Source organism: Hirundo rustica, chromosome 15, assembly GCF_015227805.2.
Source record: "Hirundo rustica isolate bHirRus1 chromosome 15, bHirRus1.pri.v3, whole genome shotgun sequence".
Classification (NCBI taxonomy): Eukaryota; Metazoa; Chordata; class Aves; order Passeriformes; family Hirundinidae; genus Hirundo; species Hirundo rustica.
The window spans coordinates 11,905,039-11,930,334 of record NC_053464.1 but is presented as its reverse complement, the minus strand read 5'-3'; the positions used below and the strand labels follow the sequence as shown (position 1 = coordinate 11,930,334).

The following is a 25,296-nucleotide window of genomic DNA, read 5'->3' as shown; positions in this document are numbered from 1 at the left end:
TGGTTTGGTGCCTTTTAGAAGCTGGTGCGATTCATTAGCACAGGTAAAAATGGAAAATGTGTCTGTGCACATCAGGATCTGCATCCTCCTGCGGGATGTGTAACAGCCATGTGAGAGGCACGGCTGCCTTGGGAATGTTCTGCCCCATTGCTCTGCTGCCTCTCCTACAGACACAGGTTATATTTTGGATTTGCTGCTTCCTGGCACTCGTAAATCCAGTCACTGGCAGTGGGACGGGGTCATGGCTATGCAGATCACCTCCCCAGTGCTTTTTAGGTGTGACCAATGGTGTTTCTCAGGCAAAAAAGACATGATGTTCCTAAGACCCCGGCAGCGAGAATGACTGAATTGCTGGAAATCTGTTTGCACAAATAAATTTGGCTGTCGCCTTATCTGAAAGTGACAAATTTTATATTAAATAGTGCTTTTATCAGGCTGACTGTGGCATGAGTTATATGAGAGGCTGTTTTTATGACTCCCAGGCCTTTCTCACCATCAGCAGCTCATTTGGGGCTGCTGACGAGATGCCTGCCGGAGCAGGAGGACGCGGGGCGGTTTTTGGGAGGGGCGGGCGGAGCTCCAAGCGTCGTCCCACCTTGTCGGGTGATTACGGTAACGCGCGGAGTGCTGCGCGCATATCGCCACCGTTACGGCTGCCGGTGCGGCAGTTCTCGCGAGAGGCGGGCGCGGAGTTCCCGCGAGGTCCCGTGGCCGGGGCGAGGAGGGAGATCCAAGCGGGGCGCGCGGCGCCGAGCGGTGAGGGAGGGACGGGGGAAGGGGCAGGGACGGGGGGAAAGGACAGAGAATGGGGGGCTCCTGCCGCGCCCGGCCCACTCCACCCTGCTCTTCCTCCAGGGGAGTCGTGCGGATGAACCCCTCGCTGCCCGGAGCTGCCCCGTGCCCGCCGCGGCCGCTCTGGGTGTTCGCTGCTCGCCGCGGGTCCCTGCGTGCCCCGAGGGAGCCCTGGCCACGGGGGTTTCTGAATCGGACCGGGTCACACGCCTAAGTGTTGTCCTAATTGTTAGCAGGTTTGAGAGCGGGCTTGCTGGAGCTACCTGTCGGCAGGTGCGTTTGGTACTCCAGTGCACAGTTTGGGTTTTGGCAGATCTGTTGCTTCTGCGCCGCTCTTACGCCTCCTCCTCGTGATGCTGTAACTCCAAACAATATCTACTGTGTAACCCCGAGAGTGCAGGAGCCCGGCGGCAGCCCCCAGTCCCTGTAGTACAAGCCATGTAGATATTGTGGCTGCCTTTCCTGGTCCTGGATATTTTCCGATGTTTCTGGGGATTTATGGAGCGTGCAGTCACTGGAGGGACTCACCTAAGGCTTCCTGAAATCTCCTGGGAAACCTTCCAGGCTTTTCTGAGCTCCAGATTTGATTTCTCTTTGGCCTTTTAGTTAGTATCCTTCTGAACTGGAAGGAAGAGCTGCATCTCATTATTCATATAATGAGAGGCAGTTTCACCTGTAGAAGTGATCAGTGGACTTGGGAAAACTTCTTGTTGGAAATCAGAGTTCAAAGTGCTTCTGGGAAATCAGAAACAAGTGTAGCAGGAAGGGTTTGGTGCTGCTCTGGAGTTAGTTCTGCTCCCATCAGCTTCAAAAATTAGGGGGAAGAACAATGAGTTTGGATTGGTCAGAGAAGAAAAGGCTGTCTTGCATCTTTTTCTCGTTTCAGAGAAAATTACAGCTTCAGCCTGGGTGGGGTCATGTTTTCTGTGTATCAGCAGTGATTTGCAGATTGATTTTACCCTGTAAATTGGAAGACCCTGTGTTCATTGTTTCCTCAGGGCAGTGATGGATCCCTCTTTAGCAGAGCAGTTTGCTCTCAGTGTTTTGCTGATGACTTTCTGTCCATTTCCAGAACCATGGAGGACTTGGAAAATAACACCACTGTCTTCTCCACCCTGAGATCCCTCAACAACTTCATTTCACAGCGTATGGAGGGGGTGTCTGGGCTGGCTACACCAGGATCATCTCAAAGCTCCTTACAGATGCAGTACCAGCAGAGGATGCAGGTGAGGAGTCCTCATCTTGCTGGTTCCTGCAGTATCACTTCAGTCTGGTCCTGTGCTCCTTTTGATTCCAGGAGCAGGGAATTTCATTCAGTTCTGACCATTCTTTCCGAAACTGACGTGAAATTGACACAAACTCAATAAAGGGAGCTTGCTGTCACTATTGCAGAATCTTTTCCAGAACATATTTAATTTTGTTTTACAGTTTCAGACAGATTTATTTCTCTTTTGTAAAAGTTTAAGAAACATCCTTTGAATTTATTCCCTGCTAGGTATAGCTGTCCCAGCTCAGGAAATTAAATAGTGTGTTGTTTTCATATTGCTGAACAAAGGAGTTTTATATCTTAGCATTTTTCTAGTAAGACATTTTGTTACCTTTATTCAGAATTTAAAGGCTTCTGTGCCTGGACACATCCAGGAGACTTGCACTGAGCTGTGGCTTTGATATGCAAACCAGTTGTGCTTTCTTATCCACCTGGATTATTTACTTTTTTTTTTTTCCTTAGCTGCTTCAGGCTCATAAAGTATAAAGTAAATTGACATCTTAGATCCCAGGGACTGTTTATTAGGCTGAGATGAAATTTCTCTATTCTGTATCTTAATAAAATTTCTATTTCAGCCCCTAAGTACAAAATAAGTTTGCTTTTTTCTTAAATGTAAATCTGCTTTGCACTTGGAATGTCGACAAACATTTAAGCTTTTTCTTCTGTCTGTGTTCCATCTCTGGGGGCAGCAGTAGTTGCAGGAGGCTTTCTCTGGTTAGAGTCTCCATTGACTGTGTGTGTTGGATGTACATCAGCAGAATGTGAGCAATTCTGTTAGTATTGTCTGTGCTCTCAGGTAATTTGAAGGAAAAAACGAAGTGTAATGTTGTAGAGGTTGTAGAAAAACATGTTATTTTGCTCAGCAGTTACGCTTTATTGGGAGCATAATTGTGCTTTTTAGACTTGGGGAGTTCATAATTAGCTTTTTGGATAGAGAGGTAGATTTTGTCAGACTACATCTAGAGATTGAGAAATGCTGACTTAAGAACCAGGAATTAATTTCTTTCCAGTTCACCTTGGTTTGATGTGGGTTTCTGAGTGTGGAGTTGAACTCTTAGTTTCCCAATCTGCAGCTGGTGTGAGAGGTACCACAAATTTGATGGTAGTTTGTAAAATGGCAAGTTAATGTCAGCTGAGCAGTACAGGGCAGGATGTGCTGTTAATGGTGTGCCATGTCCCTTTTCACACATGAACTGACCAGCTGGAGGAGCAAGCTGGGCAGATCCACTCCAAATCCCAGCTGCTGCAGGTGGAACGGGAGAAGATGCAGATGGAGCTGAGCCACAAACGAGCTCGCATCGAGCTGGAGAAGGCAGCTAATACCAATGCCAGGAACTATGAGGTGAGTGGGATGTCTGCACGTGGCTTGGGAGCATTGGCCTGAGCCAGAACACATGGAGAGCATTTACATCAGCGGTTTGGTCTGGTTCGGTTCAGGGATGTGCTTTGGTTTGCAGTGGTCTGTCTCAGAATGTGTATAGTTACTCTTTTTTGGGGGTGAAACGAAACTGAAAGGTGCACTCTAGGAACAAGCCTGGTGTTCTTCAGCTGCTAATGGACCCTGTCTTCAGAGCAGGACTTCAGTGAGTCTGCATTTACTGTGTTTGCATTTACTGCAGGTGTGGGTGTCAAGCTGCCAGCACCAACACATCTACAGAACTGCTCCCAGTGCACTGCATTAACTTGCTGATGTGCACAAGAGTGTGAACTTGAAGCCTCGTTAGGTTCACAGACTGATGATCTGATCACTGGATTCTGTTAGCTTACCACTGAAGTTGTCATGGATTACAGTAACAAAAGGGATTTGTTATTAGTTTCTCCCAGAAGTATTTAATCATTTTTCTCCTAGAGGAGTTTAAACTTCTGCTGGCACAATTGCAAGCGTTTGGTTTGTGTGACTGTAATTAATTGGAATGGCAGCAGTGCCAGCCGTGCAGTGTCACGCAAGAGAGCCTGCACTGATAAAACAGTGAGCCTCACTCAGGGACTAATAGCTTTTATTGGGTTCTGCTTTTCTTCCCACATATGTTTGCTTAGCGATGTTACTGAAATAAGCTGTGGATCAGTGGCTTTTGTAGCATAATAGAAGTCTTCTGTGTGGGTGATTATTGAAAAAGAAATCTATAAAAAATAATAAGTACGTTTTGTTGTATTTTATGAGGGTGACAGATTTAGTGTGTGGTTGTGAAATAGGGAGTCAGTGACTAAATTCCTCTTTCCTCTGAAGTCAGGTGATGTGGGATTAAGCCAGGAAGAGTTCAAACTGGAATGTAGCTGAGTCAGTCACAGAAACCCTTGAAATACTGGTACAAAAAAAGGGAGCAGCATTAATCCAGCACTGTGGTAATTACCCTGCTCAGATTCTGTGTTTTTCCAAGTCACGTGGATAAAGATTTTAGCAACCTCACATTGCTTTGCATAATCCTTGGTTACTATGCAAATCCGTGTCTCCAGTTGCTTTAATTAGCTAAGCAATTTACTATGCGTTTTTTCAATAAGTATCAATTTGTGGTAGGAATAAACTGAAATGGTATATGAAAGGTTATCAGACTGCAAAAATATTCATTGGATTAGTTGATAATATTTTCTTTTAAATGGCCTCAATTCCAGAAGTTGCAGAGGGAAGTTTGTCTTCTTAACTCAGGTATTGAGGTCTGAGTTTCTGAAAGTCAATTTGCTGTGCACGGGTCAGCTTTAAATTGGAGATTGAATGTTTTCAAATTTGATCTGATGGAGAGTGTGCAGTGGAATCTGTGAAGCCACATCTGTATTCTCATAGTCATGTCTTAGTATAAGATACTTGGAAGAGGTGGTCTCTTAATTTTCCAACTCCATTTCCCTGGTTAATTCCTTGGGTAATTCCGTTGAGTTGCTGCTGATAAGATTTTTGTCTTTGCTAGGTTAAAGCTGTGATCTGAGTAACTTTGCTTTATGATGAAGCAGTTACCATTGGTGACCATGGTAATGAGGAATGGGGACAAAAGAAGGAAAAAATGGCTTCACCTTTCTGCTGCTTTCTTCTTAAGTCTCTTTGTGTTTTTTCCCTCGGCCAGCGAGAGGCTGACCGTAACCAGGAGCTGCTCACGCGCATAAAGCAGTACCAGGAAAGGGAAACAGAGGCTGAAAATAAACTGAAAGAACAAATGGAGATGAACAAATCTTACAAGAAGAGCATGGAGACAATGAGTAAGAAGCTACAAGAGAAGGAGAGCAAATTAGCTGAAGCTAATGAAGTAAGAACAGAGTAATTTTTAATCCATCCATAGCTTCAGGTGACTTTGCAGTTCTTGTGACTTGAAAATGACCTTTTTGATTAAAAAAACCTTTAAACAAAATAACTGGAACATTGTGTTCATCACCTGAAGATGAATAAACCCTGGTGTATGTTTTTTCTGTCAAAATTTAGAAACAGACCAAACCCAGACATGAGTAGGTCAGAAGGAGAAGAGATATATGGAGAAGGAGAAAAAAAGTGTGAGGCAACATCCAGCATCTGGATTCAGAAGTGTGAAGAAAGGGACAGTGATGGAGGAGATAATATGGGAAAGTGTTCAGGGAAGTCAGGAGAGTCAGCCTTGCATGTTAATACTTTTTTTTTTCCCATTAATTCAGACAATCACTGTATTGAAAGGGAAAATATCAGAGATGCAATGGAATATAATGAACCAAGAGATGCAGATGACAAGCCAAGACTCTCAGAAGCAGGAGCTGATGGAGCAGCTGGATGTTGAAAAAAAGTAAGCAAGGGATGAATGACTGTAGGGAGAAAAAGGCAAACAGAACTTCAGTCTTGTGCAGCTGTCATCACTCAGAAAACTTGCAACGGCGTTTGATTTCTGCTCTTCAAAGGGGTTCTTTGATCTGGGTGTGCAGGTTAGAACCGTTGTTTGAAACCAGCTCTGAGGTGCAATTTTAATTGTACCTTGAGGAAAAAGACCCACCAACCTGAGCTTTAAATCTCAGTGATGTTTCGTGTTCCTGGTGGAGAGTTAACAGAAGGCACATGGGTGGGAAGGGCTGATCTGAACTTTATGGACTGAGCAGAACAAAAATATCAAACCTTAAATCACAGTGAAGTACGGGTAATTGAAAGTTACGAGTGTATTTTTCTTTGTTTACTAACTTGAGCTCTTCAGTTTCAAAGTTGTGAGGTTCTCTTTACTCTGAGTATATATTTGTTGTTTTCAGAATTAAAGTGGCTTGATTTTTTTTAGCATTTTTTCTCAATATGCTTCTTTTTATTAAAATGAATGGATATTTTTGTTTCTAAATTAGGGGGAGCTGATGTGAGTGTGAGACTGAAAGAGAAAATGTTACATAAGAGTAACATTTACTTTGTTAGTGCTCTTTGACTCTGTGGGTCAGACACTTCTGCAGGTGGGTTGTTTCTGGGGCCTGATTTCTCGGTGCTCAAAATGCCTCATGTGTCTTCACTTTCCAGAAAATGGCAGGAAGCAAGTCAGCAAATCCAGACACTGCAAGCAAGCCAGTCCTTGCTGGCAGAATATGAACAGAAGGTTAAGGTAAGAAACTTTGTGACCTATATAAAGCTTTAGATTTTAATTCTTTCCGTGGAAGAACAGAACACTGGTTTTGTGAAAAACTGGGCTGTTGCAGAAGTAAAAGGTTAGTTTGTCATATGAGTACCTGAGTTGGTTGCTGGCAAGAGTTGAGCTTGGGTGGCTATCTACAATTAGCTGTAACATGACACTTTCTTTGTTGTATCAATTGGTTGAAATTAAGCATGCTTTCTCTGTAGAAAGGTGATTTATATCCTTATGAACTGCTCTGGAGGAATGCTCTTTTTGGTCTTGTGCCACAGGACAAATTTACTGTGCAAAAGATTGCTTCTAGAGTGATTTTTTTTCAAATGGTGTGTGATGAGCCCAGCAGCTACAGTTATTTTCTGCTTCCCAGAAAATCCTTCCTCTGCAGTTGTATTTAGAAAGTGCAATTCCTTGTAAAGCTTTCAAAACTATGCTAAGTTAAATGTCATTATAGAGATGCTTTTTTGAGCACATAGGTTGCTGAGAGTCTGTCTTTTTAACTTGTCTTGTCTTCCTGGCAGAGGTAGATGAGGAGAGTTTGGTTTGAGCAGTGACATTGCCTTGCTGTTAGACCAACCTGATTGCCAGCAAGAGGAGACATTCTCCATTGAAATCAAAGGATGGAAAGCAGGATATGAATTTGCAACACAGCCCTAAATAATCTGTTTTTTAGTGGAAAATGCCCCAACATTTACCATAATGTTGAAATGCATATTTGTGTCTCTTTCTGTACCTAATTCTTGCAGGCCATTCAAATGCTTCCCTCTGCACTTCATTGATGGAGGGATAGAGGATGAGAAAATCACAGATTTGGTTCAGTTGATAGAAGAGGGTACTTTTAATGAGTAATTGAGGGGGTTATTGTTATGAACTTGGACTAAGCAGGTGTAGAGAGACGAGCCCAGGTGTTAAAAGTGCAACAAAGTCATCCCTGCTTTGAGCATGGTTTGGACCACATGACCTCCTGAATTCACTTCTAACTTCATTCAAGTCCTTGATTTGAGCTTACAGGGTACAATGCAGAAATAGCTCCTACAGATTCCAACTTATTTACTGCTGTCCTGTTCTCATGCCATGTTCTCCAGGATCTGGAGCTGAAGTTGTCCCAGCAGGAACACGATGCTCTAATTGTCAAGAACATGAAGGCAGAACTGGCTCGTTTCCCAAAAATGGAGCGTGAATTGCGCCAGCTCCGGGAGGAAAATGCTTACTTCAGGTGAAGGAAGGGTTCAGGTTGTTGAGGGTTATGTTCCTCTGTGCATGCTACAGCTGCACTGTCTGCACTTTGACATCCCTCTTTAGGGTTTCCACATGGGAAAGCTCAGAAGGAAGTATTTAATATAAATACTGCTTATGAATTGAGCAGTTTCATGTTGCTCCCTAGATGAGAGGATCTGACAAGATCTGAGGCGTCTTCTCAAACACAGGAGCCTCAGAATGTGCGTTCATTGTTCTGGGTGGTGGTTTTGGTTTGTGAGAACAGAATTTAATGTTTAAAGGTAGTGATGAACTCCATACAGCTTGGGGAAAGAATTTCCTGTAGGGAAAAAAGGCAGCTGAATGTTTCTTTAATAACTGGTTTTGCTTAGCTGTTGTTACACTGTTCTAAAGGCCTGTTGTTCCAGCATAATGTTTAGAAAGTGTCTTGTTTAAATTTCTAAAGCATTCTGATATAGCCATTGGTAAGAGTAGGCTTTCTGGATTGTCAAAGTGGCAGTCAATTTGGAAAATTAAATTAGCTGAAATGTGAAATAAATTGCCTTAAGGTATTTGGTGTGTTGTTGTTGTTTGTTTGTTTTTCCTTTTTTTTTAATTACATGAGTCATCTTGCCAGCTTTTTTTTTTTTTTTTTTTTAAATTAAGTAATTTTCCTAGGTTTTGGTCTTGTAATTATTTCATTATAATTTTAAATTGTTTATCTTGGAATTCTTTCTCATGCTTGCTTTTCTACATTGAAACATACCAACATTATAAAGGTCATTTGTTTTGTACTGTTTTATTTTACCCTTCTACATCTCTGTTGAAGTAAAACCAAGCAGTGCTCCAAAGCCTGGGTCTGTAATGCTTGCTGTGTTCCAGCCAGACTGAAAAGCAGAGTTTGGAGTCTTTTGTTTACCCTTGTTTGGACAAATAGTAAAGTAGACACAAAGCTCCAGCTTGTTTGGGCATAATTAGGATAGTATTTAGGGTAGAAGAAAATAATATCAATAAAACTGTATTTTTTTTTTTTTTTGGTAGTAGTAGTGGCTTTGCAGTGAAGGTTATGGAAGTGAGTCAGTTGAATATCCTGATTCTCTTGGTTTTCCTGTATATCTGAAAGTTTGTGAAGGGGAGTTGAGTTGCATGAATCTTTAGTAATTTTCTCTCTCTTCACCACAGGGAAATGAAAGAAAACAATGGTTTGCTTAAAGAGGAAGTGGAAGGTCTCCAAAGAAAACTGGAACGCTATGAGAAAGTCCAAGCACAGCTAGTGACTGTGGAATTGGAAAATGAGGTGAGGAGCTGGGAACATCTGGTGGATGAGCAGAACAGGAGTTTCCTTTATTGCCTGTCCTGACTTTTAGGCTCTTCCTGTATTGTGTTACTTAAGATATGATACCTCCTTTAATTAATGGACTCAAACCAGACAGTCCCAAAATGGAAAGTCAGCATGAGGGGAATTATGGCAAGGAAGGTGTAAAAGGCAAAAGGATATCTGCTGTTCAGCTGGAGATTTTGTCAAGAATAATCTCATCATAGTGTCTATTTTAGTCTTGATGTTCCTCTTTCACCTTTGTTTTGCTGGAAAGGCTTTTTCTGGCGTCAGGCTCTGTCCAGATGTGGTGGTGTCGAACAGGTGTGTGGTCAGAACCTCGATAGCCAGGGCTGCAGAATGACAAACCAAAAGGGCTGGATAAGATCAGCAAATCCACAGGAGGAGAAGGAAGGACACTGACTATGAGAAAACTCTGGAAAGTGAGCTGTTGAACATGTGTCTATGTCTAACTCGACTTTTAATCTTTACTTTAGAAACTTCTGGGAAAATTACAAAGCTGGGAGAAACTGGACCAGAGCACTGGCTTAAATATCAGGTATGTGCTCGCAGCTCTGGAGGGAAGTAGGACTTTAAGCCCCTTTCCTCTTAATCTTCTGACTTATCTCTTAAGTGTGTTGGTCATGCTTTCCTTCTGTCCCTTCTTCATGTGGAAGCTCTTCTAGTACTTTTTATTATATATGAGAAGAAAATAAATTACACATTTTTTTTAAAGTAACTTTGGTAACTAACAAATGTTCTTAACCAAGTCAGCTTGAGTAATGTCTTTGAGGCTGGGGATCAGTTTTGCATTCTTGAAACTTTTTGTGGATAGCTGCATTTTTGTTTAGTTTTGTTTAGTTAGAGATTAAACTTGTTTAATAAGTGAATTTCTCAGAATTTTAGATGTCCAGAGAAGAGAATGTGTGCTACTTGTGAAAAACTGTTGTAAACATATTTCCTTTGAAATCTGGATATCGAAATCAGCTGCTAGATCACGTTGTGACTTTCTTTCCCTAAAGCAGCTGAAGAAATGTTATTTTAGTTATTTTGTCAAACCCACTCCCCAGTTGTGTTTTGTAACACCAGCTGGTCTGTGTGCTGGTACTCAACAGCTCCTCCTGACATCTGGAGCAGTGAACCAGATTTTTTAAGGTCGCTGTGTATGTGGTATAAAAAGGAGCTGGAAATAGTGGAATTTGTGATCATTTTCTTCTGCTGCAGAACGTGTTCTGTGTATATATGAATCTTTTGTGTGCCATGTTTCAACACTGTTTTATTTTCTCTAAATATTTAGTGTTGTTACATGAGAAAAGGAGATGCTTCTTTGTAAATAACTGATATGAGCATTAATCACCTTGGTCAAAGCTGAAACATGAACAGCAGAACCTCATCTTGCCAGTTGTTTCTCCATTCCATTCATTCCCCATACCCAGCCACAGAGCTGTGTCTGCACACTGCTGGGATTGTTTAGAAATGCACAAATGGTTTGGACACATCGCTGCCTCATGTAAGAGATACTTGTGTTCCACCTTGGAAAGCTCCCTTAATTTTCTCAGTGTTTACTCTTTAATGAGGATAACGAACCTTTTCCAGAGGCCTGCTGGTAGGTAGCATGCTTGAGGTTTTCTGCTGCATCTGCTGAGGATCCATACATTTAGATGAAGATGGAATTATGCTAAGTCTCCTATGGTAAGGTATGGACAGAAATTGTAGGAATCCTTTTCACAAAACCTTTTGGAGTAAAAGCTTTTTACTTATCTCAAGCTGTTAAAGGTTTAACGAGGTAATTTCACAGTGGGAGAGAAATGGAACCAAGTGATTCTGCCTGTTGAAGTCTAATAACTCCTTCATTTAAAATCAGAATATTCACTGTGAAGTGCTAGCTTTGTGATTGGGCTGTATTGTTTAGTGCTATTAATGGCACCTTCTACAGAAAGGGGAATTGCTCTTGAGAAAGATCATCTTTTCATGCAATTGGAACAAGTGGAACTGGATGATTTCCCCCTCCTTCTCATATTGTTCTTTTTTTTCCTTGCTCAGATTTCTTACAGCGTGAATTACATTAATTTTTGGTGAGGGTGATGAAGGTGATAAGAGATCATTGTCCTGGTTGGATACTGGAGAATGCTGTTGGTGAAAGTTTGAGAGGAGTTAATTGCCCATCTCATAGTAGAAAAGAAACAAGAACAAGCTCGCTGATTTGTCCCAAAGAGCCAGAGCAATGTTATGTTTGCTAATAACTAGATAAGAAAGGGGAAAGGGAATAAATTAGGATTTCTCATCTTTTCTTATCAGGTTCTTTATTGGTACAGAAGATGTAAAGGAAGTGCATGCAGCATGTGGTGTTTTAGGAGAGGATGATTTTTCATTTCCTCCAGCACTTCCATAGGGCTTGTTCAGTGTCTGCTCTCGGTGGTTTCTGTTCACTGATTGCCTGCTCCCAGCAGGCTTTTTGTCAGATAGGCTTATGATCGGCCCTTGCAGTGTAATTTTATGTAATAATACTTGGGAAGGAGGTGCAGCTTTCAGGAGTGTGGTGGTAATCCAACTGTTTTTAGTACTAGTCTCTTTTTGGTGACAATGGAAGAGTGTTTATAATGCTTCACCTTGTGGGGGGAAAACAAGTTCATTAACAGTTGGCTCTGGCTAATCTTATGTTTGCTCATTCTGGATTTCAGTTGTAAGCTCCTGGGCTTTTCTCTCTTCATAAACAGTGGAAACAAAAACTCTATAGCAGCTCTATAGCAAAATATCCCTGTGCTGTACAGTAGCTAGATAATAAAATAGGACTCACCATATGTGTTATATATGGTTCATCTGTACACATTATGAATCTATGTCATCCTTCCTGTGTTCCAGTACATTTGCATCATATGTCCTTTGGATTCCTTGAGCTTCCTACCGCCTACCTTGCAGAGTAGTTTGCTCTGGTTTTTATTGTGGATCTAGGTCTTTTTTGTGTGTTACTGTTATGCTGCCAGTGGTTTGCATACATTTGTCATGTGTAGCTCTGACTTGATATTTCTGCTGTAAAATTGGTTTCAGCTGTAAAGGGGAACATCCACAAAATGTTAAATTCTTGCTCTGTGACTAGAAAGTCTTACTTATTTTGGAGTGCACTATCCTATGGAAGGATATTTATACACAGCTTTTTTAGCACTGTTATTAGGAAAGGGTTGTGTTGAGAAAATAAGCTTCTCGTGGTCTGTCTGTCCAGAATGTGCTGATGTAGTTTCTATTTCTTCAAAATCGAGTAATTGAGTTGTTGACTGGTTGACCGTTTTCACTGACAAGCCATGTTAATCGTGACACACTGGGCTGCTTTTTCAGCATTGGACTTAGAGATATTTTTCAGGGGGTTCCTCTACTGCCATTAAACAATTAATCTATTTTACCTGAAGAATATTTGGGGGAAGTTTTGGGTGACAAAGCCCAGAGCTCCCACGAGATGGCGCCCGCTCTCCTGCAGGGGAAGGAACGGGAGCGCTCCAGCTGGGATTCAGCCCGCTGTGAATCCATCAGCCTTGGGAAGGGGCAGCTGCTCTCGGGAAAACTCAGAACTTTGAAACTCTCTTCTGTGCTGCCTGCATGCAGTCATCGTCTCCTTGCCCAGTACTCCGGGCTGTAACTTGGTCTGAAAATGGTTTGTGCAGGTTTCTCTAATGGAATGTGTTTTTCTAACTGACTTTGTAAACTTCATGTTTACAGCACGTGTTCTTAATTTTGTTGTGTTTAATATGAGTTCTTCACAGCCTGGTTCCTTTCTCCCCACCCCAAGCCTTAGAATTGCATTCTCAGAGCAGCGCTGTTACTGTTCTGCCTTTCTCTTCTGCAGCATGTAGAAGATGCCCAAATAAAAAATGAGGGTGCTTGTACTGTGAGCTATTAATCTAAATAAGCCTGTTTTGCTGTTGTTTGTCTGTGTTTGCTTGATATTGGTTTTGTCCTCTAATGAATTAGGCAAGTGATTTGCTACCCGTAAATAGATAGAGCCTGGAGTACTGAGTGTTGCAAAAAGATGTGCATCAGGTATTTGTTAAAGTTGAGGCAGTAACTCAGATACTGAGGGTACTGGTAGCCATTGATAGCAGCTGACAAGGTTTAATGCTAAATTTGTCTTTGTCTTATTCCATAAGTGGCAGAAGATTGCAAGTTTTGAAAGGCTGGCTGAAGAGTTATACGTGTGGGTGAAGACTGGCAGGTGGGCCACAAACAACAGCTTCAGAGGAGTTTTAGTCCAAGCTTTTTTTCTTTTTTTGAGGTAATAAATAGTAATGTGTGATAGAGGGTTTGTTTCTTATTTTGCTTAATGTTGCTTTTTTTTTTAATAGAAGTAATGGGTTATAAAGTTTTTACAGATTGACCTGCTGGGCTCAAAGATCTGTGTATACACAGCAGAATAATTTTGAACTGGTAATCAAATATATTGATCATGGTCTATTTAAGTCAGTCTTTCCTTTTTGGAATGCTGTTTTCTGTTGCCGGGGGTACTGTCAGCTCAGGCTTGGCGTTCATGTGTGGGGAATAAAATAAACAAACCACTTTTCAGAATCATTCCAGTTTTTTCCACAGTGGGGATCTCAGCTGTTCTTTTTCTGAAGGACCATGGAATACAGTGTGGAAATTAGAGAGAAGTGTGCTTGGACTCCTGTGTGGAGCTCAGAGTCTCTGGTCACGGGCTTGGGTGTTCTGAGTCATGTCCCACTGTGGTTCTTGTGTAAGGCAGATCTTGGCTCCCTGTGCTGATGGAGTGAGGCTGACCCAGAGACACTTGGGGTTCACTGAGTCTGGGTTTGGGGAGTGCCCACAGAGCCCCTCAGGGTGAATGCAGGGGGCTGCAGCAGTGAGATCTGGAGCTGCTGCCCTGCCAAGGGAAGCGCACGTTTGGCAGGAATTTGGGCCAGTGCTGAGGGACCGTTTTCCCTCGGTGGAGCTGCCAGCTGCAGACAGCACACACTGATCTGCTGACCTGTCGCCTCAAGCCAAAGAAGTAAACCTGGGAATGCTGACCTGGTTTTCTTTCTGAAACATCTGTGGGCTGGCTGGCTGACAGATCTTGGGGACTAACTTCCTGCAGTGTCTGAGACCAATTAAGAAGAGGAGATAGTGTGAATGTGTATGCATTTCCTCTCTAAGAAAGGGTTTAATTAAGTGGCAAGCATCTCTATTTAGTACAGTGGTTTGCTCAGTTGTAATTCATAATTACCCAGGTGCTACGCTCAGTACGGGAAGTCCTTCTATGCACATTCTGCTTTTGGAGCTGGGGGAAGGGAGGAGAGAGGGAGGAAAAGGGGAATCGGATTTCTTGATTCTGCATTTAGTGGTGGATTAGTGCTCTTTTTTTTCAGTGAATAGAAGAAAAAGGAGAATATTGGAGTTCTCTACTTTCCTTTTTGAATCTTGATTAACTATGCTTAGCTACTCTTTTCCATCCAAGGCATTGAATATCTTTGCAGTAGTGAATGAAGCTCATAATCTTTTCCTTTCTCACAAGACAGCAATTTGTCTTTCTCTGAATGTCCATTATGAGTGAATGGTTACTGGTTTAAAAAAAATAAGTTGACAGATATACAAAATAGTGCATGTTGAAATAATTTGAATTACTCATGTTACTCTGGATACTTAATTAACTGCAACCAATCAAGACAAGACTGGATGGAGGTTATTGTTGCTGGTTCCAGTAATGCCATAATTCTGGCATGATCATTCCATAGTGGAGCAAATATTTTTATGGGATAGCCTATTGTAGCCCTGTGGTCTTTTGTCATCAAGCAAGAAATCAGTCTAATTAAAAGCATTTGGTGCTGGCTGCCCGCTGTCCTGAACTACAGTGCTAATTTCTTTGTTGGAGGGTGAGGCGTTTGGTTTGTCTTGGTTGGCCCCTGGTGGCCCCCAGCTTTAGAGCTGTGTCCCTAATTGGAGGAGAAAATTAGGATTAGCACAGTAGGAGGATATTGAAGCTTCATGTTCTATGTCTTCATTTTTTCATAAATAGTTGTAATTGATGATCTGTGAACAGACTGAAATTTGCATGACTGCTGTTTACAAGATTCCCAGTGTAAAACAAACTGTCTCCTCACAGTGGGGATTCCCAGGGTACCCAGTAGGGAGATAAATGTTGTGTAGGGGGAACAAGTAATTAAAAACCACCACAAACAAACACCAAAAACCAAAACAGCAACCAAGAAGCACTGTGCTTGTTAGAGAAACTTTTATAGTTAATCAGATTTCAGTTTACCTCAGGGATGGATTATCTGCTGCTGTTCTGTACAGGCGCAAGCACTGCAATTCATTGTTACTTTTTTTACCTTCTACTGAAGGTGAAGGTTTGGGAAATGCTAAAGAATTCACTTTCTGAAGAGGGCCAGTGTATGAAGGTTGCTAGTATTCTCCCAAATCCCTCAGAATAGGGCTTTCTCCTGGCTTCTGCATGGGGATTGATATTGAGTGAATTTCCCTTGCATTGTTCTGCCATGATGAGTTAGTCCCAGGTTTGAGCAGCTCTGCCATTCCTCTCTCACCTGGGGCTTCTGACTCCAGTGTCTGTCTTAAAATATTCTGTTCCTATCTGGTACCTTCTGGTTCTGTGAACTCTGCAGCTGAAAGAGGTTGTTCCTGCAGAGCAAAAAAGCAATCTATAATGGGAAATAGCAATCCCATTCCTGATCTGTTCCCTCATCAGGTCTCCTGTTTTGGTGCATAAATACTTGTGCTGCTCCAAAGCAGGACTGGGGACGTGGCAATGAGCAGCCAGGGATGGAAGGGATGATGACGGTAAACATTGTCTTTATATAGAAATAAAGGTTATGTGCTCAGTATTTGTAGGACTTAGCATGTGTGAAAGATGAAAGCAGTCCCTCAGCAGTGTTTAACAGCTTCTTGAGGGGGAAGTGCCTGAACAGTTCCAAAGGACATCTATCTTTAGAGTGAGGTACAGGTTTAAAGAGAAAATTATTTGTGGTTGTCTTACACTAAAATTGTGTGTGCTGAAGCCACCAATTTTTACATAGAGAAGTCCTGGAGGAAGCTATCACCTGTCGAATGTGACATGCAGCATATGCTGGAGTGTTCCTCTAAGCTCTTTTGTTCTTCATTATTCTGTTCTCTTGTTTTAAAATGTACATTATTCTTCACTTTCCACGCTGCCTTAGATTTTAGCTTTCTATGACAGAACACTTACTGTGCCTCATGGGGAGAAAATGCTTCTTTGTAATCTCAGATTCTGAAGCTCCAGGCTTCAGAGCAGTCAAATGCAGTTTTGGTAGACTTCAGTCCACATTTAGGTGTTGGGAGTAATGCATTTAAATGTGATGCTTGGAAGTGTGATGTCAAATCTGTGCTTTAAGTAGAGTTTAGTTTTTCTCCCATTCTCTTGGGGTTTATCCACTTAGTTTTAATAAAGCAACCACATTTCATAGATCTCTTTAAGTGTTGCAGGTCTGTGTTTTTACAGTTCTTCACTGAAATACTGGGCAAAACTTCCTGTCAGTCTTTCCTGTCTGATACTAATTTTCTCCAAAGAATGCTGTACTTATCTCTGATGTTCAAAAATATTAGTGTTCTTTCTCCTTTGCCATTAAAGCTTTTATTTCCATTTGAATATATCAGAGTAATAACTCTGGAGGCTAAAGGAGAGATGGGAAGAGTATAAAATAAAACAGATGAGCACCTGACATTGAGGCAGAGCAAGGCTGTAATGTATAATCAGATAATCAGAGTGAGAAGTAAGCAAGCTCAGATCAAAAATATATCTGTCCTTGCTTTGCATTTCAAAGCTCTGGGAACAGTTCAAGAGATTGTCTTCCCAGGATCACAGATCTGCCATTCTGGAGACAGAAAAAGCTGTAAAGTAGCAGCTTAGCTCACTGTCCATATTTGGTGGAGCAGGATTTGAGGAACTTCAGTAGTTTTGAGTACAAGAACTGTGTGGAGAGTAATTTAGGGATGTGTGCTGGTGTTGTCTGCCCTATAGCAGGTGTTTCATTTGCCATGGGAGGCTCACCAGTCAGACACTTCATTTTGAGCTGCTGCTTTATTTCTTGCCGGTATTGTTTGACACTGTTGGAAAACAGTTGGGTAAAAGTTGCTTGGCTCCTTGCAGCATTTAGTGACCCATGTTATGTGTAAATGGCTTGAACTCTGCTGCTCACTCTGCTGTGAAGGAGAAGCTTTCAAAAATACAGACACTTAGAAAGAGCCACTTTCATTGCATTACAGCCCTGTTTGCCTTAAAGTGAAATTATCATTTAAATGGCAGAGACTAATCAGCAAGAGGATGGTTTGCTTCTGTCAGACAGCTCAAATGCTTGTGCTTGATTTTTATTCAGCCTATCATTTGATCGTTTCCAAAAACCCAATAACCACTATAATCTCCAGCTCAGTTTTAATTTTACCTTTCCATTTTAGCATCTTTCAATATTTCAGCTCTAAATTTTAAGCTGGAGCTGTCAACGTGCTCTGCCTCCCTTCTCCCTTAGATGTGCAGTGCATTATCCCTCACTTACCCCAAAGTTTTGCTTTTGCAGGGAAACTTTTAAACAAAAATGTGCATCCCATACATGCATATTGAGTGATGGTTTTGTTTTAGCATAGCAAAACAAATGCAGAGGCCTTTTTTGAACAGAAGTAAAACAAAATGCTTCAGTAAGGATTCAAACTCTTGTATGCTGCTCCCCTGTACTCCTGGGCATGGCCTTTAGCTACAGGGGCAAGGAATCTCCCTTCTTCATTGGATCAAGGAATACCAAGATGGATTGTACCAGACTGATGTAACAGTTTTCTTTGTCTAGAGAAGTATCTTATCAGATAAATCACAATAAATCTTATTTATTTGAACTTCACTGGAACAAGAACTGCTTGGGAAAGTACAAACCATGGGAGAGAAGATGGGAATTAATAGAAGAATTGTAGGATGTATAAGAATTGTTTAAGCAGGGATAGATTCAGTATTGTTGAAAGAAAATGCAAGGATAAGTAGAATTCCTCAAAGATTAACCTTAGAATCTGCTTTATTTAGTATTTCTTTTAATGGTTTTGGTGCAAAAATTTGGTGTGTGCTGATAAAACTTGGCTAATGATGCCAAGTTCAGAGGATTCATAAATACACAAAAGCTGGATACGCAGAACTGAATGACCCTAAGGATTAGAATGCAGAAATGGAACAAAATTCAATGAAACAAAGCACAGTGCTCCATGGAATTGGGAGCTGAATGCAAACTTCTTTTGGAAAATGTAGCACATAAGTGGAAAGGACCAGAAGGGCTGTGTGCTTGTTACAGTGACTGTTCATTCTCATGCAGGGGGAGGCTCCAGGAGAAAAATTGCCGTGGAGGTGAAAGTGTTCAAGTGCCTGGGAGATGCTTCTCAGAGTTCTGGTCAGTCAGTGCGGAGGAAGAGAGAGGGGTAATCCAGAAAGTGGCTGCTGGAAGGAGCCTGGGAGCCCACTGAGTGTGGAATGGAACAGCCTCTGGCAGAATCTGGTGGGAGATGTAATTGCTGCCAGGAAATTCACGGATAGAAGGGAGGAGAAGGAAGCGGGGGATCCGTACTGGTTAGAAAAGGAGACTTATCCTTAAGACTTGCACTGACATTTAAATCAAATTGCTATAACCCTGCCATGAATGCAGTTACAAGGAGATTGCATTCAGAACTTTAGTTTTTCTAAAACTCACAGTTTCCGGTGGAGTCGGAGGTATCCAAGTTGCTGCTCCACAGGGTGATGGAGGAGATGAGTTTGTAGTAGCAAAGGACTAGACAGGATCTAAACTAGAAGGTTCTTTACCCTTTCATTTGACTGCGTATGTGCCAGTGTGTAAACAAGAGGGTGTACTCAGGAATAGGAAGAGAGGACAGTACATTTTAGTTTGGAATTGCAGGCTTTGTTTAATACCAGGGTTCTGAAAGCTGGAGGTGGGGAGGGTGAGTGGGGGTTAGTGAGTAAAAGCAGATCATGTCTATTTTTCTGCCCATGCAGAACGAAATCTGTGGACAGGGACTTGAAGTGTGAGAGCAGCTGACCTTTGTTCATGTTGAGAAATAAGCAGTTTGCTGAAAAATGCACTGAACTATTAAGTAGAGCTTATCTGACAGTGCTGATAAGACCAAAATATGATTTGGATTGTCAGAGAAGCTTTTCTGAGTGTATTTGGTGCAGGTTATCTTGATGGTGTTTTGAGAATGACTCACTCCTGGATAGTGTTTAACCTCATCAGTGCCTGGAGCACGAATTCCTGCTTCTGAGGGTAGCTGGGAAGGGGCTGCTCTAATCATCTGTCTTTGGTTTGTTGTCAGTGCAGTGAGGAGTTCTGTGCTGGATCGGCCAGGAAAGGTCTAATTTTCAGTTTTAATTGTACCTAACAGCCGGCATAGCAACATCAACGTGGGGCAGGAGGAAATTGGAAATGTACGAACATTACAGTACTTCAGTTTTTTAGCATCGTTAAAATGCACCTACTCTGACAAGCTTGCTTACATGCCCTGTGAAGGTATTATGTAAGCTTTGTCCTGAAGCTCCCTTGGGACTGTTTTCCCAATGAATATTTTGATGAAAACTTACCTTTACTTAGGTTATAGTCTCTTTCCTCACCAGCTACTTTATTAAAGGGAATATTCCTGCAAATATACCTTTGTCCATGCATTGCTTTGAGAGAGAAAAATTCATGTAGCTTGGAGTAGCAAAAGCACAGCACGGTATCTTCCAACATTTCTTAAAGGGCACAGTGAACTTGAAATGTTAGTGAGTTAAAAGATTAATGTGATAAGTGCCTCAAGGTTCTCTTGAACTAGTGATTATGTAAGTGTTGTTTGTTATTTTAAAATAACTCCTAGCATGGAAATTAGCATGGTGGATTGGATTATTTACTCATCCATTTCTGGTCAGTGTCAGTGCTATCTTGGCTAGATAGAAAAATCCAGAGTAACGGGCAAGACCTGAAGCAGGTTTTTTTTTAAGAACAAAAGTTTTTTAACTCTCAGTATGAATTTTAAATAAGCATAAAGATTTTTAGTTGGTGCCCTCCATCCCTTTTTATAAGTAAAGACTCTTGCAGTCTGGAGCTATTATGTGTTATGTGCATAGAGTAAATAGAAAAATGTTTTACTTACAGCTATAATCTTTATTATTTGAAACAATATTCAACAAAGTTTAAGGTATTAGAAGTGAGCTTCCTGTATTGTTGCTGTTTATGTAAATGATGCCTTTTCCTCTTTGAGACAAAATGAAAAGTGTTTTTCGTCTTAACCTACAAAACCCACAGCCTGAAGCGAGCTGCCTGAATGAGAGCAAACACTGCATTGGGCTGGCAAAGAGCACTAGGGCTGGAATAATTGGAAAGATTCCCATTTTGGGAGCAAAGGTGGGAGGTGTTGTGGGCTGAGTGGATCCCTGTGTTTAGTGAATACCCAGAATCAGCATCTTGGGGGTGTTTTCAAAGTGCTGACCTGCACACCTGAAATAAGAGCTCAGGGCTCCTGCTTTCGAATGCAGCTCTCAGTGGGGTTAGAGCAGTTTGTAGGAGATGGAGCCAGGTCTGCTCAGCAGAAAGGAGATAAAACATGCCAACTCTCCCACTTAGCCAAGGCAGGTAAGAGTTGGAGGTGCATGGGACAATCTCTCCTTCCCTTCCACTGATGTGCAGTTCCAGGAGTGCATTGGCAAAGCTTGTTTTTTCAGCTGGATGCTCGGCACATACTTTGGTCGTCACCTTGCAGCAAAATGTTTATTTCTAATGAAGTCACATCCTGCAGAATGGTGTTCTTGCAAGAGCATGACCCATTTTGAACAGTGTGGTAGAAACCTCTGCAGCAGTGGAGCCGCTCTCAACTTTTCTTGCCTCTTGCTATAAGCAGGAACAGATCTGTCACAGAGCCTAACCTTCCAACACAGCAGAGTTTTGGCTTTTCCAGAAATGTATTGGTTCAGATTTTGAGCATCTCTTCTCTGCCTTTTTAGTACCTCTTGGGCTCAATCCTTGCTCACTCGCTTTCCCTGCATTATTCTCTACTCTCTTGTCAGCAGAGTTCACAATTTCTGTGTCTCTGCAGGGAGTAATGGGCCGCTATTGCAAGAACCATTTTCTGGCACAAGTTGTTCTTGTTGTAATTGCTTTTGAATTCTTATTACTTGTTTAAACTGTCTTCCAGAGATACTCTGATATAAGCAGTATAGTACAAGGGAAGATAAATCTTTTGAGTAGGAAGAAATATGAAATTCTGGATTTATTTGAGTTATTCCCTGCTGACCAAGTTGATTTATTTTCTGTTTTAATGAAACACTCTTCCTCTTGCTGTGATACACATCAAGCTCTTCAGTGATGGCTTGAAATCCTGCTAACTTTTTAAAGGAGGGCAGAAATGGGGTATCTGGCTTTGACTGAGAATATGTTCAGTATCTGCATCTTCAGTTAGAGAAGTCAGCTGTTCATCCAGTTAACTGGGACAGCTTTTGGGAATACTTCACAGCTCTGCTCTTGGCTCCATTAGAAGATGAAGCTTTAATGTAGTTACGAGTTTTCTGTACTCAGTTTTGCTACTGTGTTTGCAAATGACATTTAACTCCGTGCTCTTTGTAATCCCAGAGATAAGGCTTTGTGGCTTCAGGTGGTTTTCTGCAAATGCAGCAGCCAAGGTTGATGGCACCAAGCCTATTTTGTGACAAGCCTTTCATTCAGGCCTGATGGTTTCCAGTGTGACTTTGGCAAAGGCGTCACCTGCCTTCTGGAGAGCTGGCCCGCTTGTCAAGGTCACACAACACCTTTTGGCTCACCTGTCTGCAAGTACCTGGCAAGGGGAAATGCAATTGGCACTTTGTAATAAGTGATATATTTGCAAGGCTGGTAGAGAGGAAGAGTGAAAAAATGCTCTGAATTATTTTATTTTTTTCTAATTGAGTAGACAAAGGTCTTGGAAATGTATGTGTTCCCGCCTGGATGGCTTGTGACAGCTGCTAAAGATAAACATGCTCTTTCTCAATGTCATTTGACTGTAGTTAGATAGTTAAAATAGCTTTTTGTCTTCCAGAAATATCTGTCTGGTTTTTGTGTTCTGTTCTTTTCAGTGGTGGTGTGTTCAGGTCAGCAGATTTTCAAAGATTGGTAGAATACCAGGTTGGAAGGGACCTCGAGGTTCAGCCTTTTCTAACAAAGACCTGGTTTGGACAAGATGGCCAAGAACTGGGTCCAGGCGAACCTTAAAAGTGTTCAGTGTTGGAGGAAGGTTTAGGTAAACCCTTAACCAACATACATCATGAAAACCTAAACCATAATGTCTGAATCTACAGCACAGTTGAGTGTTTACCAGAAGTGACTTTCATATTCTGGTACCCATATGATGTTAATAATTGTCAGAGACATCTGATACACAATGTTAGGAGAATTGTATTTTTGTGTCTAAGGTTGTAAGGGCTACAAAATAAGTATTTGGCCCTTCAGAATTCAAGCATCAGAGGGACAGCTACCAAAGTTTTAGCATCTGTGTCAGTCCGTGGCTTTTGTCAGGGAGGATGGAATGCTTTTGGTACTAAGTTGGGATTCAGTTCTATGGTGTGATTAAATCATTACATGGAATTTGATGGAACCATATCTGGCAAGAATCTTGCTGACAGCCTCAAGTTTGTATGTGGGTTTTTATAATTTAAAGGGGCTGTCTCTCACCTGGTTGTTTCTTACAATTTTCTGTGCTTAGTAATTTGGAATTGTTAGGTTTGTATATGCTGTCCCCTGCATTTTCCCTCCTTGCTGTGCCAGGGGAGTGGGGACTTCACTGAAGCAGAAGGAAATAACCACCTTCTCCTCCTCCACACACTGCTGCGTTTGTCAGAGGCAGCTCAAGGGCTCAGGTTGTCCTGCTGTTGTGGAGGAGCTGCAATTCTCTTCTGTCTGAACAATAAGCTTTGTATCTATTTGTACAGTAATGAACTGCTTTTGTTTCCTTCAGGAACCTGCTCTGCTGTCTGGAGCGTTTCCATTTACAGACAACCCTTGCCAAATTAATTTTATTTAATTATCTCCCAGGGCTAAGCTTGAATACATTTTGTGTTAAATTCACCGTTTCTCCCTCTTCTGAACGAAATGGACTTAATATCCTTGTTAAAATCTGATTAAAACTAAAATTGAGTTTTTTGAAGTCTGATTATCCCATGAAATGGAATTTTTAAACCTAATTATGAATGGATTTGCATACATTCTTAGCACCATTGAAAAGAAAGTTGAAATAAATTTATTAATGAAATCTTACTCTGCTGTCTCTTTGGGCCATGGCAATTGCTGGAGAGTAAGGGAGAAGGAAGGCAGGCGAGAATAAAAACTCCCCCTCTTTTGAAATAAACCCTCTCCCCTCCCAATTAATTCTAGAGCTGTTTTGACCCTGTCTCATTTTTATTCCTCCCTGCCACACAGCCCAATTTAGGTAATTGACGGCCTTTCAGAGGGTAACTACACAGTTGAGCTGGTTTCATGTATTTAAAGTCTTTGTGCTTTCTGAAGGGAGGATGTAGTGGGCAACTTTTGTTTCCACTATTATGTTCTTTCTCTTTTTCCCGAGGTAGCCCTGACACCTAATCAATAGGCATCTCTTGTTCCTCCTTTCTGAGGAGCTGTATACTGGAGTGTTCCTGTTAAGCCTGCTAAAAATTGGATGGTTTGACAGACTCTGGTGAATGTGCACATGGAAATTGGGATTGTCTATGTAGTTCCCTGGGTTTGCAGCCAAAAGGTTCTTTTGTAGGATATATTTGAATCTCTCAGTACAGTAATTGTGCCCATCCCTTCAGGATTGTGCCAGTTCTCTCTGGGAAAAGGTGTGCCAGTGAAGGATGTGTCCGCTTGTCTGACGTGGTGCAGAGGGCAGCAGGATGCCTGTGCAGGGAGGTGTTGGTTTCATGTGGAGGCTCCTCCTTGTTGAATCTTTCTGTGTGTTTCTTGCACTGATTGAAGAGTCCATCTCCTTACACGAAAGGTACAGCTTGAAGGTGTGACTTTTTTATTTTTCAGCCAAGTCATCCTCTTACCTAGACTTAGAAAAAGCTCTTTGCCTATTTAAGCATTAGTTACAAATTTTTTAACAATGTCTTCTCTCTGTTATGTGCTGTCTGCAGATTTTTTTTTTTTCTTGTTAAAAAAATATAATAGATGTGCTAGAAAAAAGGTGCTTTGGCAGTTCGGAAATCCTGGTCTTGATACATGACTCTGCAAGGAGTAAATGCTCAGCATGTGGCCAAGTGTTCTGCAATCATTTGCATTTGCAAAGTTGCTTTCAAAGAGAGACTTCTTTTCCATATGCCTTTGTGCTTTCATTTTAATCCTGTCTTTGCACAGGTTTGGTACCAAACATAGTGGTGGTATCAAGTTCTACATGAAATGTGGATTTCTGGCACTGTTTCTTCGGGGTGCTTCTGAAGTGGGGAGTTCTATGAGAGAAGCTGTGGTTCAGCAGAGGAAGAAGAGTGGAGCTGAGATTTGAGAATATTTTTAGTTGGCATGTGCTCAGGTTCTAAACCAGGATGGTTGAATTAAATTAAAAATTTTCTTGGTGATGTTACAGGAAAACTCAAAAATTCAGACAAGCTTTGGAGGAAAGCAGCTGACTGATGGAGCTCTGCACCAGCAACTTAAAATTACTTTGTGGTTTAATGGCTGCAGCTTTCATTTGTGCTTTCTGAAGCTGTTGTCCAAAGACAGGTTTAGCATCTCAGGTACATAATACTGTATAACTAGGACTCCCTTGCAGTATCTTCCCAGTTAAGTTCCAGTGAAATCTGAGGAGCTGGGAATTTCCGATGCACCTTTTCCTCAATTGTGGAGCTGTTGTACAAAGCTGCAGTCACACCAGCAGTGAGCAGAATCTGGAAGCTGAAGATCCCAGAGAAGCCAGGAGGAGATCTCCAGGAGGATGGATGTTTTGAAGACTTTTGGAAGGCTGTTTAATTATTTTATTCTTGCCTGATTGGTTCTGTAGCATCCATCTGCTAAAATAGGAAAAGTAACTGGTTTTTGTGTAGTCTTGATGAAGGGTGGGAGCATGGGTGGCGTGATGAAGCAAAGTCTTGAAAGTAAATGAGAATGAAAGGAAGGAAGTGCAAGTGGTGTGAAAAAAGGCTGTCTGTTTGTTTTAGCAGAGAGAAGAGGACACATTTCAAACTTTGTCAGTGTTTATCATCTAATCTTGTTAGTGCCTCGCCC

At 41.7% G+C, this 25,296-nt stretch overlaps 1 protein-coding gene across 7 annotated transcripts in view; it reads left to right on the top strand.

The window, feature by feature from the left end:
- Positions 1-646: 646 nt before the first annotated feature.
- The window catches only part of MAD1L1 (mitotic arrest deficient 1 like 1), a 346,645-nt gene continuing 321,995 nt past the window's right edge, over positions 647-25,296 (top strand). The window contains exons 1-10 of one of the 7 annotated variants that reach the window (XM_040079074.2): positions 647-756; positions 856-1,065; positions 1,865-2,018; positions 3,261-3,401; positions 5,113-5,292; positions 5,672-5,796; positions 6,501-6,582; positions 7,692-7,822; positions 8,986-9,100; positions 9,616-9,677. In XM_040079074.2, coding sequence (XP_039935008.1) covers positions 1,869-2,018; positions 3,261-3,401; positions 5,113-5,292; positions 5,672-5,796; positions 6,501-6,582; positions 7,692-7,822; positions 8,986-9,100; positions 9,616-9,677 — 986 coding nt within the window. In that variant the 5' untranslated portion in view covers positions 647-756; positions 856-1,065; positions 1,865-1,868. Of the gene's footprint in view, positions 757-855; positions 1,066-1,864; positions 2,019-3,260; positions 3,402-3,497; positions 3,643-5,112; positions 5,293-5,671; positions 5,797-6,500; positions 6,583-7,691; positions 7,823-8,985; positions 9,101-9,615; positions 9,678-10,701; positions 10,816-25,296 lie in introns of those variants that run through there. The other 6 variants (XM_040079071.2, XM_040079072.1, XM_040079070.2 and 3 more) reach the window with 6 other exon arrangements.